This window comes from Hemibagrus wyckioides, linkage group LG04 (assembly GCF_019097595.1).
Source record: "Hemibagrus wyckioides isolate EC202008001 linkage group LG04, SWU_Hwy_1.0, whole genome shotgun sequence".
Lineage (NCBI taxonomy): Eukaryota > Metazoa > Chordata > Actinopteri > Siluriformes > Bagridae > Hemibagrus > Hemibagrus wyckioides.
The window spans coordinates 8070324-8089127 of NC_080713.1; the positions used below are offsets into that span (position 1 = coordinate 8070324).

Below are 18804 nucleotides of genomic sequence, written 5' to 3' on the forward strand. Positions count from 1 at the left end.
GAAAAGACCTAGAGAGAGCTTTTAGCGCACCGAATTGAGATAGTAAACAAGTGAAGCACAGTCTTGATCTGCGATCTGCTCGAATTGTTCTTTTCCTGGTCATGTGCTTGTCTTTAGAGGAATGATGAGCACAGCTTGGCATGAGATGACATTGATGTGTCTGTGGGCTGTCAGTAAATAGACCTCCACTGGCTGCACACTTTGGACCTTCCCAAAAGCTCTGACCTTTTTGTAGCGATCTCCAGCTGCTGCTAATGAAGTGGAGAGCTTGAGGGAAAGTGATGGGCTTGAAACATGTTGAAACATGATCATTAAAAAAAAGGGGGGGGGGGTCATATTACCGTTCTTGACTTATGAATCATCTGAGCAGTGTCTTCCTGGTACCATGTCTGTAATGTGGTCTTATATTACCGTATGTTCATCGACCTAAAGGGATTTCCCATTTGGCATCATGACCTTTGACCTGATTTTACCAGGAGGCAGCTGTTAAAGATGCAGTTGAAGTGTTAATATTAAACAAGCTCTTATGTCGTGGATCATTTTATTTGGCTCTGTGACATATTTACATAAAACTTTCTGCCATATGCTGCAAGCAGTGAACTCACACAGAGCAATATTAGAGACGGTGGTCATTAAAAATGAGCTCGAGGCGCCATGATTTGCATTCAGTCAGCAGTGTAGACCCTGGCAAGCGAGCTGAACAGGAATCTTTCACTTCTTAGTGCTCAGTGCTCGCTGAATCGAACTGCTCTTTGTGGTCAAAGAAATTAACGCAAAATCAAGCAAACTCTACAATATTCAGAGTTTACAATTTTTAACGACCACAGATTTGGGCCAAGGCATGTCATGATGTGTCATCATGAAGCACGTTTAGCCAAAGCCCTCTTCTATTCACGTGCGCTGAAAAATGAGTACAGCTATAATAGAAAGTAATTACATATGTAGTTTCACTGGATTCAAAGAAGGATTGTTGTTTCGGCTGCTCCCGGTTCGGGGCCAGTGGCTGGGTTAGCTCACTATACAGGACTTGAATCCGGGCCACAGCAATGAGATCACAGGATCCTGCCGCTGGACCACCAGGAAGCATAGTTTTACCGATTCAAGTAGTTTTCCTAAAATAAGATGCATTGCAAATTTTAAGAAAAGCTGCAAAATCAAGCAAAAACAGATGGCGCTGTCTGCTACTGCTCTGACTGCTCAAATCTCCTGTAAAGATACTGTTTCAACTCAGTAAGATGTTATATTTGATCAGGTTCTATGTAGCTGTAGGAAGTTGCTGAAGTTCCACCTCGTCCTATTTCCCCAGAGCACAGCTTGCAGTCTGCTTTCCCTTGAACACGATCGTCATTAATCACGAAATACATCCGGATCACTGTCATTGTGTGTCGTCTGTTCATCACGTCGGCGCAATTTCACCTGGTATCAGATGTTGGTATTAAAATTCAGCTAAATGAGAATGGTACCAATAATACCGCTGGTCTTGAAGAGATTTGTTGCTTTGTGTTTGTTCCTGGACCTCACTGAGCTCATCTTTATCAGGAATGATTTGGCGGATCAGTGATGTATGAACATCTGGGTGCTCCCAATCATCCTCCCATTAACCTTAATTTTCTTCTTCTTCTTCTTCTTTCAGTGCGACGCTTCATTTTTGCTCTGTGATTACCTGCAATTTTTAAAATCCCATCTTGTTTTTAAGCCTCAGTCAGTTCACGCTTAATTGCTCAGAATTATACTTCATTACTGAATTTTGGAAGATTTGTCCTTGAGGCTTCGTAGAGATGTATGTCTACTTGGTTATGATTTTTTTTGTTCTTGTTGCCTTTCAGGGTCACCAGAGTAATAGAAGCTCACCCCCCCCCCCCCTTTTTTTTGCTTTGCTTTTGCTTTAACACTCTTCTCGTGTCTGTCCCTGAAGTTTGTGAAAGTGAACTCTTTGTGAGAATGTTTGCGTGGATGGACATGTGACTGAAGAGAAAAGGCCTTGAGAAGGCAAAACAGAGTGAATGAGCCCTCAGATAAAAAGGCAGAAATAACACTGGATGCTGGGAAGGAAGAAGACGACGTTATACACACCTCCGTAGCTTCTATAGTGTAGAACAGCAAGGAGAGTGCCTGAGAAAGTGACACAGGAATACACAACATTAATAAAACACAACACTGTACTAATCCATGGTATAAGACTACAAATTTTTTTAAATGGAATTAAAAATTCGTATCGAATTATCAGACATTTTTAATCAGTCGAAACAAGTCTGATGAGTCAGGACCTCTGTTTTTGACCTCTGTCAAAAGATAATCTCACACAGAATTTTAGTGGTTGAAGATAACACCTTCACATTTTAGTAGTTTATGAACAAGCACTTGGAGCATCTCAGAGAGCGGAAATGGGTTTGATATCGACATTTAATATGAAGAGAGAAACATTTATGTAACATGGCCTTTTTTAAACTTTTCTATGAATATATTGCCCCTAGTAGGCTAGGTAAAAACAGGAAAACTACAAATTCTTAAACACTAAGGTCATATGAGCCATTAATCACCACTGTGGAATGTGGCATGACAAAAACATTCAGCGCTGAACATGGACACAACCAAACCAATTTTAATTAATAACATGTCAAGAAATACCTGTGTAACATTTCTCTGAGCAGAATGCTTGGTCTTTATTTTGCGTATAGTCTTCATTTTCCAAATTTCTTCAGCAGTAAACATTTTTTTTATGATCAAGATTTTTATATATCCAGGTTTAGTTCACATCAGGAACATATTTCACGCTCCAATAAACTATATACAAACAGATGACATGAAGTTGTCCACTTGTACAAAGGAAGGGCAGAAGGAAAAATAAAAATAAAGGATGTCATCTAATTAGCATTATTTGACCTGCTCTTAATAGTGTTGTCCTTTGCACTGTTGAGCCTGGCAGTGGTGCCTTCCAGTCTCTAAAATATAATAGCCAAGTAAAAATTGCAGGAGTAGATAACTTCAGAATAGACTTTTTGGCAGCAGTACCTACTGTCAGTAAGGATCTTTGTTGATGAGCATTCAGCTGGAGAGTGGAATCATCTAACACTAGAAGAAGTTGAGGATCTCGTGGTATATCCAAATGTAGGAAATCCGAAAGAAGAGAACATTTAAATTTCCAAGAAGGAACCACCACTGGGCATTCCCAAACCATGTGTAAACAAAAGCCTACTGTAGATTTATTACATAAATGGCGGTAAGGATCAGATCTAACCTTCATCTTGTACAGTGCAATGGGGTGAAGGAAAAATTGGAAGATTTTTTTGCATGAATGGAGTGAGAGAGTAATGCTTAACATTAAGGCTCTCTGTTAAGATCACCATATTGCTGTTAAAGGAGTGATTAATGCCAGCTAAGTCCAAGCCACAGGACTTACATAATGAATGCTCAAACAATTAAAGTCTACTAATAACGGATGGAACTTTCTAAGAAATTATCATAACATTTATATGAGATGCTTTGTTAATAAAAATAGGAAATAACTGACAGCCTTAAAAAACTGGTTAATCCATGAAAATGTAAGTAATGATCAAAACCAGGAAGCAATGAAGCAGAAAGAACTTCACTTCCTTCACATGCTATTGAAATTATCATAAATATGAGTTTCCACGGGGAAGTGCACATGAATGACCCTGAAATTTGTAATTACGACTGGGAAACGCTGATATAATTTTGTTATTCAGGTTTACAACATGGTAGAAACCTTAACTTTCAGCATAGTGGACAAGACTACAGTGTCTCTGTTTAAAAACATGTTTTGTTCATTTTTTTAAATGAAGCTAATTGTTTTGTTGAAGTGGATCATAAGCCATACTGTGCATTTTTACACCATGAAAATAGCTTGTATTTGACGAAAATCCCATCATCATCAGCAAGCTAGCTGAGTAATAGGTGCTATGGTGTCAAAATAAAAGTAAAAAGAAAAAGAAGTCTATACGGACGAACCTAGCGTCGTCCAGGTTTCACGTTCTTTCCGACGACGAAGGATGTGAACTCGTAATTACCACTTCGGAAGTGGAACGTAGGGTCATTCCGATAACACATCCTAATGAAGTCAGCTTCAAATGATTCAAATGAATTCAATGAGGAATGAAAGCAAAGCGACAAACTATTCAAACGCATAGAGACAATAGAATAATACGTCAATGTCAGACCAGGACTAGAGCGGAAACTAAAGTACATGGCTAGTACAAAGCCTAAATCTACACTGGAAAAAAAAGATGTAATATTACACCTCTCAACATGATCTGATTTTATTGCTTTTATGAAACTTAATTAAAAAAAGTTTCTTATTACTAAATTGAATGATGTAGAGTGAGCGTGATGGATTCATGTAGTATTAAGGTGAACCAGTTATCTTGTGAAATCTCATGAGGATGTTGGTGCTGATGGGAAGCACAGTATAACTATAGTTGAAAATATAGTCAGTTAACCATGCATGATAGATGGACAATGGAAATATGTCTGTTGCAAAACACCAGCATTGTGAGTTCGAGTCTCAGCTCAGGTTTGAGCTTGGTGTTTGATTTTAGTCAGAAAAAACCTGATCAAATCATCTTTTTTCTACAAAACAAATTGCGTTAATGTTACTCAGTTTAATCACCTGGAACCGATGTATGCATTAGGATTACTAAGTGTAGCCATTTCCTGTAGTGCTTATCCTACATAGGGTTGAGGGGAACCTAGAGCCTGTTCCAAGGGGTCTCAGGGCACCAGGGAAAGGGACAGCCTCACACTCACACACCCATTAACACAATGTGGATGCTTTAGAGATGCCAATCATGTCTTTGGATTGGGGGAGGAAACTAGAGGAAACCCCTGAAGCACAGGGAGAACCTGGAAACTTGGGGTGGGAATCAGACCCCCAATGCTGAAGGTGATTTTTAGGGAAATCCATTTTTTTCCTAAGAAAATACAGTTGTTTCTAGTGTTTTTCTACAAGCCTTGGCCTAAACAGAAGAACAAGACTGTATAAACACACCAGAAAGGCACAAAGTGAACTGAATTAGCAGGAAGAATCGCATCAGAGGAAAAAATACCAAACAGGCATTGAGTAAAGCTCAGTGAAGAACACTCTGCTCATGGCAGGATGTTCTGGGAACATTATGCTTACTCATTAAACTTTTTTACCCTTAATGCAACCCAAGCATAGAACTGAGGATTCTAGGGTTAAGGGTCTGACTCAACAGCTCAGCAGTGACAGTCTTGGGATTTGCACTCGTTCGGGTCACAAGCGTAGAACTGTCTTCTCAAGCGTGTATTAACGAACATAAAACCCGCTGCTCAGTCAGCACCTAAAACAGCGTCCATCAGATCCCCGCGGACCGAAAACCTAATAATCCAAGGTCTGCTGTATCTCTCTCCTCTCTGAGCGGTGTCCTGCTTTTAATAAACTTGTTGTTTTCCGCTATTGGCAGCATCCAATATTGTTGCCTGCAGGCGAGTGTCTAATTAAAGTGAAGCATGATTAATTAAGGTGATAAAATCAGGGGATGCATCTGCCTCTCTACTGCTCTGTCTCCCTGTCCCTCCTTTGTTAATCTGTCTGTGCTGAAGCGATAGAGAGTCTCCCACTTCGATCTATGTAATTAAGAGAGATGTAGACAGGACTGGTGTCCGTGGAGCCACATGGCATGATGGATCTACATCTTTAATTGGACTTTACCCTGCTGCTTCGTTCACTACTTAGCGGTGTTATGTTTTGCTGAGCCGAGCCATTCAAGTTTCATGTAGGTGCCTATGCTTTTACTTCTACTCCAAGGGTATATGGTAGCTTAGTTGTTAAGGTGTTGAACTACTGATTAGAAGGTTGTGAGTTCGATTCCCAGGTCCACCAAGCTGCCTCTGCTTGGCCCCTGAGCAATTAACGCTCAGTTGCATAAAGTGAGATAGGGGGATCTCCTAAATGCTGTAAATGTGCTCTCATTAAGAAATCCAGAGGTTATATGCAAATAAGAAATGCTCTTGAACAACACAGACTGTTAACCAGAATCTGTTTGGCTCTTATGATGCAACAACACTCACTGAATCAATTGAGTTTATTTAAATAGCTATGTTGATACAAAGCAGGTCCTAGCTCTTTAAGACAATATAAGCAAGAATCCTTGAGAAGAACCAGACTCAAAAGTGGCTGCCCATGCTCTTCTGAGTGACAAGGGCTAGAGAGATAATAAATCATTAAAGTATATATATGTAGAATAGAAGATGCATCAATAGTGATAATAGTATCAGATATCAGCTTTATACAGTGCTTATATTATATATTTGCTTATATTTATAGAAGATGCACCAATATCAACATCCGATTCCAGGAATATCAGATATGTCACATAATCCTAGTGTACACTTCCACACTAATGAGCAGATCCGGATGTATTTAACGCTGCCAGAAATCATACACTGTTGTTCTTGATAATTAGGGACTCTGATGCAGCGTAGACAATAAAACAGATGTGGAAAAAAATATATATTTTCCATAGCATCCTGACTAACTACTTCATTTTAACTTAGCTTGCTAGCGTTACAAAGAACCGTATGAGCATAGTAACCTCATAAACCTGCAGGTGAGCATTTTTTATGGGTTTTATTCATACTAGAAAAATGTAAAGAGCTAAATAAAATATCCAGTGTAAAAAAAAAAACCCATACAAAGATGTCAAGATAGCAAAAACTATGTTACATGTTTTACACCAAGACACAAATATACCCCGGTTATTTACTGTCCCACAGTCTCACGTCATGTTTTTAATGAACTCATATTATCACAGCTGACAGATTGCTACAGAAAAAACAGGCTTGATAATGAGGAGAGCTAAAGAGCAAACATGACTTAGCAATGTGAGTTCTGCTTGCTTTTCTTTTTGTTTTGTTTTTGGCTGATTTACATCCAGTCTGTTGTGTTAGCAGCCTCTGCATGGCAGTTTGGCAAAAAAAAAAAGTTTTAAGTAATCAGGAAACTGGAGAGAGTTTTGCACAGCTTGGTGGTTCGGTGGGGGATAGAGCTAGACGTATTGTTAATGATTTAATATTAAGAAGTTAACCTCTCTTTTAAAAAAGACTGATAGACAATCTTGGTTTTGTTATCGAGTGAGTACCAAAAGGATGTAGTCATACCTGTTTACAGGTTGGAAACATGGTATCAATTCACTCCTAGTTGTAGTTCCATCCATCCATCCATCCATCCATCCATCGGATTGGACCATTCAGCTTATCCTCCACAAGATCTCAAGGAACCTGGATTGTATCCCAGAGGTTTTGTGGACAATATGGTGGCCAATCGCAGGGCACAATTATACACACACACACTACAGGCAATTTAGCTCGGGACAAATGTCTTTGGATTGGGAGAGGAAACTGGAGTACCCAGAGGAAACCCCTAGAGCACAAGGATAAATGAAAAACACCACACAGGGCAGAGGCAGGAATCAAACCCACCATGCCACTGTGTCCTTACAGGAGGTTCATTATGAGAAAAGTGTGAATAAGAGACCTGGGATGAGAAGAAGACATTCATTATGATTACAGCAGCAGTAGCAGCATCTGTCACAATCAATGCTAGTCCAGATTTCACAATTAAACACAATGTTTTTTACAAACACAATGTCAAAACCGCTGAGAACATTTCCCAGTCTGTGCGCTCTCATTAAGGCTTAAATCATACAAAGATACTTTATTAAGTTGGAGCTTATTTGAAATTCTTACTTCATTAAGCTAAAAGAAAAGAAGGCCGCATGCATTAGAAAAGCAAACTTTTCATTTGTATTCTGGTTAGTACTCACTTGTCTGTAATGATGTCCACATTGTTAGGAGACAGAAGAGTGTAACGATGAAGCCTGGGCCAATTAGCAATTAGCTGGGCACACAGAAGAGACAGCAGGCTGGCAAGAGTTGGCTGAAAAGAGGCACATAGCAAGTACTTATGAACAGCTGCTAGGGTAATGTGGAGTGTTTCGGGGAGGGGAAAAGAGAAAGCGAATTAAAGTTCCAGGTTGGAAAATTCAGTGTAAAGAACTGCATTTTTAAAAATAAATGTCTAAAATTTATTTATTTATTTATTTATTTATTTATTTAAATACCTCACTAGAACCAAATACAGAATAGAGGGTTTTGTATCATTTTAGATTCATTTTCAGGTTAAAATTAATATTTTAATCACAGCAAAGTTATATTTGCATATGTTGATCCCATTTTTTATTAGATTTTACAAAATAAAATATGTTTCCAGAATATACATCTTAACCAAGTAAATAGCCGACTTCTACTTCCAGGTACACTGTTTTTGCTGCAATGTACTGCATGATTATTTGATTTCAAGTCTTGTATGGAAACAAAAGCAATTAAAATCAAGGGATATATTTATATATATATATATATATATATAGATATAGATAGATAGATAGATAGATAGATAGATAGATAGATAGATAGATAGATAGATACAGTGAGGGAAAAAATGATCTGATCCCCTGCTGATTTTGTACGTTTGTCCACTGACAAAGAAATGATCAGTCTGTAATTTTAATGGTAGGTTTATCTGAACAGTGAGAGGCAGAATGACAACAAAAACATCCAGAAAAACACATTTCAGAAAAGTTCTACATTGATTTGCATTTTAATGAGTGAAATAAGTATTTGATCCCCTATCAGTCAGAAAGATATCTGGCTCCCAGGTGTCTTTTATACAGGTAAGGAGCTGAGATTACAGTAGGAGCACTCTCGGGGAGCGCTCTTAATCTCAGCTCGTTAACTGTATGAAAGACACCTGTCCACAGAAGGAAGCAATCAATCAGATTCCAAACTCTCCATCATGGCCAAGACCAAAGAGCTGTCCATGGATGTCAGGGACAAGATTGTAGACCTACACAAGGCTGGAATGAGCTACAAGACCATCGCCAAGCAGCTTGGTGAGAAGGTGACAACAGTTGGTGCGATGATTCCCAAATGGAAGAAACACAAAAGGACTGTCAGTCTTCCTCGGCCTGGGGCTCCATGCAAGATCTCACCTCATGGAGTTTCAATGATCATGAGAACGGTGAGGAATCAGCCCAGAATTACACTGGAGGATTTTGTCAATGATCTCAAGGCAGCTGGGACCATAGTCACCAAGAAAACAATTGGTAACACACTACGCCGTGAAAGACTGAAATCCTGTAGAGCCCGCAAGGTCCCCCTGCTAAAGAAAGCACATGTACAGGCTCATCTGAAGTTTGCCAGTGAACATCTGAATGATTCAGAGGAGAACTGGGTGAAAGTGTTGTGGTCAAATGAGACCAAAATCCAGCTCTTTGGCATCTACTCAACTCGTCGTGTTTGAAGGAGGAGGAATGCTGCCTATGACCCCAAGTACACCATCCCCAGGTGACAGGACAACTGCACTGCATCGAAGGGATGATGGACGGGGCCATGTACCGTTAAATCTTGGATGAGAACCTCCTTCCCTCAGCCAGGGCATTGAAAATGGGTCGTGGATGGATATTCCAGCCTGACAATGACCCAAAACACACGGCCAAGGCAACAAAGGAGTGGTTCAAAAAGAAGCACATTAAGGTCCTGTAGTGGCCTAGCCAGTCTCCAGACCGTAATCCCATAGAAAATCTGTGGAGGGAGCTGAAGGGTCAGCCACAAAACCTTAATGACTTGGAGAGGATCTGCAAAGAGGAGTGGGCCCAAATTCCTTGAGATATGAGATATGTGCAAACCTGGTGTCCAACTACAAGAAATGTCTGACGTCTGTGATTGCCAACAAGGGTTTGCCACCAAGTATTAAGTCATGTTTTGCAAAGGGGTCAAATACTTATTTCACTCAATAAAATGCAAATCAATGTATAACTTTTTTTGAAATGTGTTTTTCTGGATTGTTTTGTTGTTATTCTGCCTCTCACTGTTCAAATAAACCTACCATTAAAATTACAGACTGATCATTTCTTTGTCAGTGGGCAAACGTACAAAATCAGCAGGGGATCAAATAATTTTTTCCCTCACTGTATATACAGTAATTGTATGAATAAATGTATTAATTTCATATCTGAGAGTACAAACCATCTATGGAGTTAGAATGCAAGCACAGGGCAAGAGTTTAATACAAAAACAATTCCACAGGGTAAATGAGTACAACAGGGCAGAGGGACACAAAAACAGGTAAAGCAAAAATACAGAAAATGGTCACAAAAATGGAATGCCCACACATATACACACACACACGCAGACAAAAACGCACACAGTAAAGTTCAAGCTAATTGAATATCTAGGTTAAAAACAGGCAGTGATCACTCAGGGGCAAAACAGAAATATCCAAGGGCAAATAAGATCCAAGAACGATAGAAAAGTTAAAGTTTAAGACTGTAAAACAGCAGAAATACAAAGGCTTAACATAGGAATCGAAAATTAAATGCACTGAAACAAAAAGGCTTAAGAAGGTGAGAACTAAACACAGTAATGGGGCACACTAATGGGGAACAGTTGAGTTCAATTAAAAGTCCCATGATGAAGAAATTGGGAGCGTCTTTGGCTGTTGGGAGTTCTAGTCCTCGGCTGCCATGTTTATCGGCCATTTTGAAACGGGATCTGTGACATTGTGCTCTGTGACATTATGCCAAGAAAAAAAAATATAATTCATTTTAAAAAGCCCCAAAAGTTTCAGCTTTCCCTCGAATTCTAGGTTCAGTACTAAATGGCGTATTTTTTCATAATCCATCAAAAAAAAAACAAACTTGACACTTGCTATTAAAATGATTTAAATCTTCATTTATTATGTTAAACGGAACTGACTCTCCTGTTCATATCTCACATATTTCATTCAAATTCTAAAATATTCACTCCTAACATCCAGTGTTCGTAGTCTCTTAGTGACTACCACACTATGCGAATTTAAGCAATATAGTCTTGAATTTGCTATTATTATTATTATTATTATTATTGTTGTTGTTGTTGTTGTTGTTGTTGTTGTTAGTAGTAGTAGTAGTAGTAGTAGTAGTAGTTTTTATTTATTACTGATTTTTATTAGAAAATGTTATACTGTTTCAGAAATACAATTCCAAACTCTATTATTAGTAACTGATGAAATATGAAATAGTATTTCCCGCTTCTGGACTCAGACTTTTGGCCCCTCTGACCGGAATTTTCCTTCCATTATATAATGATCTTTGAGTCATTTAAGTGCTCAACAGTTTTACAGTAAGCAGTGTGTTTCTTTCCTGTCTCCAGATGAGAGGATGCTGCAGGGAAGCAGCGTGAGGCCGAGTCCCACCTGAAGCCCATCCTCCTCCTGTTCCTCCACCTGCCGCCATCCCATGATGCACTGCCCGTGCCGAGGGAGGCTAAAGCTGCTACTGGCATCTCTGAGCTTTGTCATCTTGCTCACGTGGCTCTACCTGCTGGCGGGCAACCTGGAGAGTGAGTATGCTTTATTTTTATTATTAGTAATGATAATAATAATAATAATAATAATAATAATAATAATAATAATAATAATAATAATAATAATTATTATTATTATTATTATTATTATTATTATTATTATTATTATTTTATTATTATTATTATTGTTGTTGTTGTTATATAATGACTATTATTATTATTATTATTATTATTGCACATTTTATTTATAATAATATTGTGATAATAATAATATATTTCTATAATAATAATTGCAGTTGTCTTTATTTATTTATTTATTTATTTATTTTTATGTCACTAAGGTGCTGTTTAAATGCTTAACAGAATAATGATGCAGCTGCTGATAAAAAGCAGTGGATAAGAATTCAAACACTCATGAATATCCACCTCTAAACCCCTTTCTTTGTGTGTGTGTGTGTGTGTGTGTTTGTGTGTATGTTTGTGTGTGGGTGGTTTGTGTTGTAAGCGACAGTGAATAAAAAATAAGACCGATTTTATTTATATAGTTGTGTGCTTGCCATTACAATCCATAATGTTTTACATGTGCCAAAAAATGCAAATGGGAAATAAAAGAAAAGAAAAATCTTTCTAAGTGGTTCTCAACACTGTTCCTTACACAGAAATGAGTAACCTGCCGTATTTAGTATTTAGTAATCAGAGTCACAGTTTCATTTAGCTCTGTTTACGTTGGTTGGAGACCCATGCTGCTTAATATGCCATGGTGTTGAAACAGGATCTTTAATATAGAGCATGAGAGCACAGAGCATTCACATTCAAATCATATTCAATTTTTATTTGTCACATACACAGTGTATTTTTCAACTGTCTGTGTATAACAAAAATTGAGATAAATTCAAGTATCAAAATAGAATCGAATTTAAAGTAAAATAAAAGTAGAATAATAATGTAATAAAATACAGCAGTACTTTTATTTTATTTTATTTTATTTTATTTTATTTTATTTTATTTTATTTTATTTTATTTTATTTTAACAATTATATTAGTTTGATTTCTAGGGGTTTTGTTCTTCATAATTTTTACAATTATTCAGAATCCAGAATCCAGAATCATCTTAGTCAATCAATGGCCTATACACCTACAGAGTGTCACAGTCCATATCATTTACATAACTGAAGCTCATAAACTCTCTTTTTGTCTGACTCTATTAACATTTTTTATCGACTTACATTTTCAGGTTAATAAACAATGACGTAAATAGACACCTTATGTAGAAGCCAGATTTGTATGAGATGATAGACGAGTATAAACACAGTCTTTACAGCATGTTTGAATCAGTCTGGTATTCAAGAGCTGGATGCTATCAGATGAAAACTGCTTGGTTTGCATATTGAATGAATGTTTTGGTTTGAGGGCATTAAAATCATTCATTTGGTTGGGGATATGGTAGCTTAATGCTTAAGGTGTTGGACTACTTGATCGGAAGGTTGTGAGTTCATGTCCCAGGTCATCCAAGCTGCCTCCTCTGAGCCCTTGAGCAAGGCATTTAACCCTCAACTGCTCAGTTCTATAAAATGAGATAAAAATGTAAGTCACTCTGGATAAGGGTGTCTGTCGAAATGATGTAAATTGCTGATGTATGAATTTAATCTGGGCTGGAAATAAAAATAAGAAATTCGTATAAGAAGTACACTGGTATGAAGTATGGGCAAAATATGTCCACTTACTCGCTAATAGTTTGATAAAAGGAAGAAAAGAAGTGGAGTTCATTGACAAATCTGGGTTTGTTGTTAACTCAGTGTTTCAAGTTTGTTTTTAAAAACAGATAAAAACTGCCTAAGTGGAAAAACTGAGAAGTAGCAAATGTCTAAAGGGACTTTCATCCCTGCAGGAACTAGGTATTAATGGGGGAAGTCAGAAGCGAAAAGTTGAGCTCCATCAAACAAACAAACAATCAATGCAGAAATAAACAAGTTGTCAGCGGCATAATTGTTTTGAAAGTGGATAAATGAGGATTATTATGCCTGAGTGATGGGAGGAGAGCCTGCCTCGTCTTTGCATTATGGAGAGAAACCGAGCGCTCGTTTAGTGTTCTTTTGTTAATCTGAAAATAAGTGCTAAATTCTTTAAAGTCATTAGTATAAGGTGCAGTTCGGATTCGGCTGCTTAATGGGCCGGCAATCCAGATGAGCCTTTGCGCTGGTGATGCATTACACTGCTGATGAAAAGCCCGAGCTTGTTTATGTAGTTTTTTATTAGAATCAAAATGGTGATGAATATTCCCCTCTGAACCTCAGGCTGTCTGAACGCCATCTGTGTGTGTGTGTGTGTTATGGTTTTCCAGACCTGGATGCGAGCACCTCTCCAGTTTCTTACAATTTTGGTAATGAGATTAATGATGCTTCATGTGTGTGTGTGTGTGAGAGAGAGAGAGAGAGAGAGAGAGAGAGAGAGTGGGACTGCCTAAATGTCAAACAAAAATATTTTAAACTCTTTGAATGCTTTGGGAAACTATTTTCCACGCAAAAGCAGAACATCAGATTTTTCAGGACACTGAATATGAAAATCTTCCTAACTTAACATTTAAGAAAGAATTAAGGATTAAAACGCCATAACATGCTCTTATAAAGATTATGTAGATTATAATTAATGTCGGATCATTTTACTTTTGACCTTTTTATCAGTTTATAGTTACATTTCAAAAAACCTCAATGAAACAAGTTCTCCTGTTATCCCGGCTATGTACTGTATACATACTCATTCCATCAACAGCATCTCTTTTTCTTTCTCTTAAAGACAACAAGACGGAATTAGACAAAAATGCAGCTTGTCACAATAACAATAACCCTGTGCCAGAACTGACTTCACAGAGCTGTTGCAAAACATTTACTGACTGTTACATCAGATAAACAAACAATATTTAGTGTCATTTACAATCTCAATATTCATGTATCGCTTAATGAAATTGTTATACAGGGAAATTTCTATTGGGTATGTAGTGGGCCCAGTGGGTATCATTGCTGGCTCACAGCTCCAGGGTTCCTGTTTAATCCTAGGCTCAGGTGACTGTCTGTCTGGAGTTTTGCATGTGGTCCTTGTGTTTATGTGGGTTTCCTTATTTCCTCCGACCATCGAAAAACAAGATTATGTTTGGATTAGCTATTCTAACTTCCCCTAGGATGAACAGTGTGTGAGTATGGTGCCATGCAACGTAGTGGCATCCCAGCAGGAGTAAAATCTTCAAGGTTGCAGCTAGTGTTATTTGGGACATCCATTACAAACTTCACTAGGATGAAGTGGTTACCAATGTTCAGTGAATGAATAAATAAATGAAAGAATAAATGAATAATATATTTAAGCCTCATATTTGTATAAAATGCAAGTTAATCCATACGGTATTCCAGCTAATTCCTTTTAGGTACAACAAGCATTTTAGAGATGGGAAATTGATGAGTTTTGGTAGAAACTATATATTATACACCATGCCTGAAGTTCCACCTTCCTCCTAATGAACATCCCACAAATTCCCATTACTATCTTTCTCACACTAGTGACACAGTTTCCACACCTACTGCTTCCCTGATGATCCATATATATTCAGCAGCTCCGAGATATTTTAGTAGAAAGCCTTGTGATCTCACGCTGAAAGGAAGACAACTACATATGTTCTCAGACTTCTGCCATTTTTAGCAGATCCACAATCAGTCTTCATGTCATATAGTTAGGTTTATGGTCTAGACTCATTTTCAATTCCATTGTGTCGCATCAAGATGTCTGATTTGTCCGAACTGCTCAAAATGTTTAGTAGAACAATGCCTGAAGCTCCTACTTTCTCCTCATGTTCAATGACTTCCACTCAAGAGTCTTCAGCAGGTGGTCTGCCTGTCTAGCATGGAGTAGAGCCTCCAGAACTCCAGCTCTCCCACTTTGACAGTTCCATAGTCATTCTTTATGTCATTTATTTGAGGGCATGTTCTTCACTAAAGGTCATGTTGGTTTCACAATGCTGTGCACTCTGCCAGAACCAACATTTATTTTATTAAACTAGCTACTGAATAGGTTTCTATAGCTTCTTTGACAAGCAGTGGAATAACCACCAGCGATAACCCAAACAAACTCTAATCTCTTTCTAATTTCTCCATCTGAAATCTGGTCATGTGATGGCAGATGGCCGCTCCTTACTCCTTGCTCCATGTCTTCTGGAGTCCACGGAGGCACGCTTCCTCGAGCGGGAGGTGCTCGCATCCCGGGTTCGACAGGTGGAGGAAGAGAACCGGCAGATCCGCCTCCAGCTCAGTCAATCCCAGGGCCAGACTGAAGGTAACTATGGCAACCAGCAGTGGGTGGCATCAGCAGATACGGGAGCAGAGGATGTGGAGAACACGGCGGAGGAACGGGCCAATCACAGCGAGTGTGTCCGCTCACCTACTGCAGAGAAGTGTGAGGTAAGAGGATTGGTGCCACTTGTTTAGCCCTGCTAGACTTTGGAAGCTGTAGCATCATGGGGGCTATGGGTTCTTTATATAGAGAGGCGTCAATTGTTAATGAAGCTTCAGGGGAGATATTAAAGGTTTTTTTTTTAGCCAAATATGTAAAATATATGATGTTAAGTAAGAAATTAAGGAGAACTCACACAGGCTTAGCTCTGTTAGGAACATGATGTTCTTAGTCTCCTATCTCTCTTGTCTTTTGTCTGTATTTTGTAATTCATTTCTTATTGTTTGCTGCATGTGTGTGTACAGCTGGTTCACATTCTTAATCCTCTCTGCCTGTGTGTGTACAGCTGATTCACGTGGCATGTGTGTGTGCGGGTCACAACGCCAGCCGGGACGTGGTCACCCTGGTCAAATCCATCTTATTCCACAGGTAATCACAAAACATCCAGATTTAATTAATTGTTTATGACTAGGTACAGCATGTTATAATGCAGTACACAAAGCAAGCCAGGCTCGCTGTGAATGAAATGAAAAGGAAAGATTAGTATACGGTGCATTCAGACATTTATTCAGACCCCTTCATTTTTTCACATTTTGTTATGTTGCAGCCATATGCAAAAATGCTTTGAATTATATATATTTTGCACATCAATCTATACTCCGTAACCCATAATCAAGGCAAACTCCACATTATTTTGCAAATTTATTAAAAAAGGAAAAAAAAAAAGAAATCTTACTCTGACATAAAATTTCCAGACCCCTTGCTATGGCATTTGACATTTAGCTCAGGTGCTTCCTGTTTCTCTGGATCATCTATGAGATTTTTCTATATTTGTCTGGAGTGCACCTGTGGTAAATGCAATTGATTGGACATGAGTTTCAGAGGCACACATCTGTCTATATAAGGTCTAACCGCTGAAAATCAGAGCAAAGCAAAACAATCAGAACCTAAAATCAAACCTTGCGGTCAAGGAACTGCCTGTTGAAATCACATACAGGATTCTAGGAAAGGCTAGAAAAATTTCTGCTGCATTGAAAGTTCCCAAGAGCACACTGACCTCCATAATTCCTAAATGGAAGAGGTTTGGAAGAACCAGGGCAAATTCCTAGAGATGAATGCCTGGCCAAATTGAGCAATCAGGGGAGAAGGGCTTTGTTAATAGAGCCTGATGGTCAGTCTTGTTGAGCTCCAGAGATCATGTGTGGAAATGCGAGACACTTGCAGATGGTCAACCATTATGGCTACACTCTTTCACGCTTTCATGTTTCTTGCTTTGAAGAGAGCTTCACATCTGGCTTCTCTCAGATCAGTGGAGTGTTGCAGTGATGGCTGACCTTCTGTAATCTCTGGAGCTCAACCAGAGTGACAATCAGGTTCTTGGTCACCTCTCTTATCATGGCTCTTTTCTTATGATTGCACAATTTGAGGTACTAGCTCTAGGAATAGTCCTGGTTCTCTCAGACATCTTCCATTTAACAATTATAGAGGCCAATGTGTGCTTGATAACATTCAGTGCATCAGAAAGTTTTGTAGGCCCTTTTCCTGTGAAGTTTCTCACATGTAGAAAGCCTTCCGAGAAGAGTGGAGTAACGGGAAAACAGCAAAAGCAGGAATAAATCTGGATTAGGATGTTCATAAATAATATATGGGTGTGATGGTCATGTTTTCACAACCTTTTGGCCATATAGTGTACTGTCATATATTTTTTTAAATGATCCTCCAACACTGATGCTTATGGTACTAACTGTATATCCTTTTCTTTATTATTATTATCTTTATGACTCTATTCTCTTTGTCTTCCCATTCCAGGAGAAATCCTTTGCATTTTCACTTCATAACAGACACGGTGGCCAATCAGATCCTCAGCACGTTGTTCCAGTCATGGATGGTACCATCAGTGCAAGTCAGCTTCTATGACGCTGATGAACTGAAGGTAAAACCTCTAAAAACGCATTTGATTTCGAAACCAAATAGCAGGTTTCAGCAGAACAGTGAATCCATCAGCCATAATGTCTTCTTTGCCACCTATCAGTGGATTGACCTATGGTATCTATTTAGACTGCATAGAAATACAATAATAATATATATTAAATTGCATAATATATCATACTGTCATTCCATCTATATTCATAATTACTATGAGTGAGCACTGTGCTGTTGTAAAGGTCATTGAAGCTGTGACTTTAATTCACTATATTAAATATACATAAGATTAAATCTATTCTCAGGTTTTTTTTCAGTGCGAGTTTTTTAATAACTGAAATGTGTTTTCAGAGTAGAAAGCATCACCAGCAATTGTAGTTGGGTGAAAAGTAAATTTCTGATCTCAGAACATAGTTGAATAATCAAAACTATGTTGTATTTTACTTAAATTTTGATGGCACAACTTTACAGTATGCATACTATACATACAGAAAAACCGGGAAACCACGCAATCTCATATAATGTATGACTTCTTAATGCACAGATTATACACTATATTGCCAAAAGTATTCGCTCACCCATCCAAATAATCAGAATCAGGTGTTCCAATCACTTCCATGGCCACAGGTGTATAAAATCAAGCACCTAGGCATGCAGACTGTTTTTACAAACATTTGTGAAAGAATGGGTCGCTCTCAGGAGCTCAGTGAATTCCAGCATGGAACTGTGATAGGATGCCACCTGTGCAACAAATCCAGTCGTGAAATTTCCTCGCTCCTAAATATTCCACAGTCAACTGTCAGCTGTATTATAAGAACGTGGAAGTGTTTGGAAACGACAGCAACTCAGCCACGAAGTGGTAGGCCACGTAAACTGATGGAGTGAGGTCAGCGGATGCTGAGGCGCATAGTGCGAAGAGGTCACCAACTTTCTGCAGAGTCAATCGCTACAGACCTCCAAACTTCATGTGGCCTTCAGATTAGCTCAAGAACAATGCGCAGAGAGCTTCATGGAATGGGTTTCCATGGCCGAGCAGCTGCATCCAAGCCATACATCACCAAGTGCAAT

At 38.5% G+C, this 18804-nt stretch overlaps 1 protein-coding gene across 6 annotated transcripts in view; it reads left to right on the forward strand.

The window, feature by feature from the left end:
• Window positions 1–18804, forward strand: part of large2 (LARGE xylosyl- and glucuronyltransferase 2) — an 84045-nt gene that overhangs the window by 51542 nt on the left and 13699 nt on the right. For all 6 annotated transcript variants that reach the window (XM_058387412.1, XM_058387410.1, XM_058387414.1 and 3 more), the window contains 4 exons: window positions 11227–11415; window positions 15544–15821; window positions 16160–16242; window positions 17623–17746. In XM_058387412.1, coding sequence (XP_058243395.1) covers window positions 11313–11415; window positions 15544–15821; window positions 16160–16242; window positions 17623–17746 — 588 coding nt within the window. In that variant the 5' untranslated portion in view covers window positions 11227–11312. The remainder of the gene's footprint in view (window positions 1–11226; window positions 11416–15543; window positions 15822–16159; window positions 16243–17622; window positions 17747–18804) is intronic.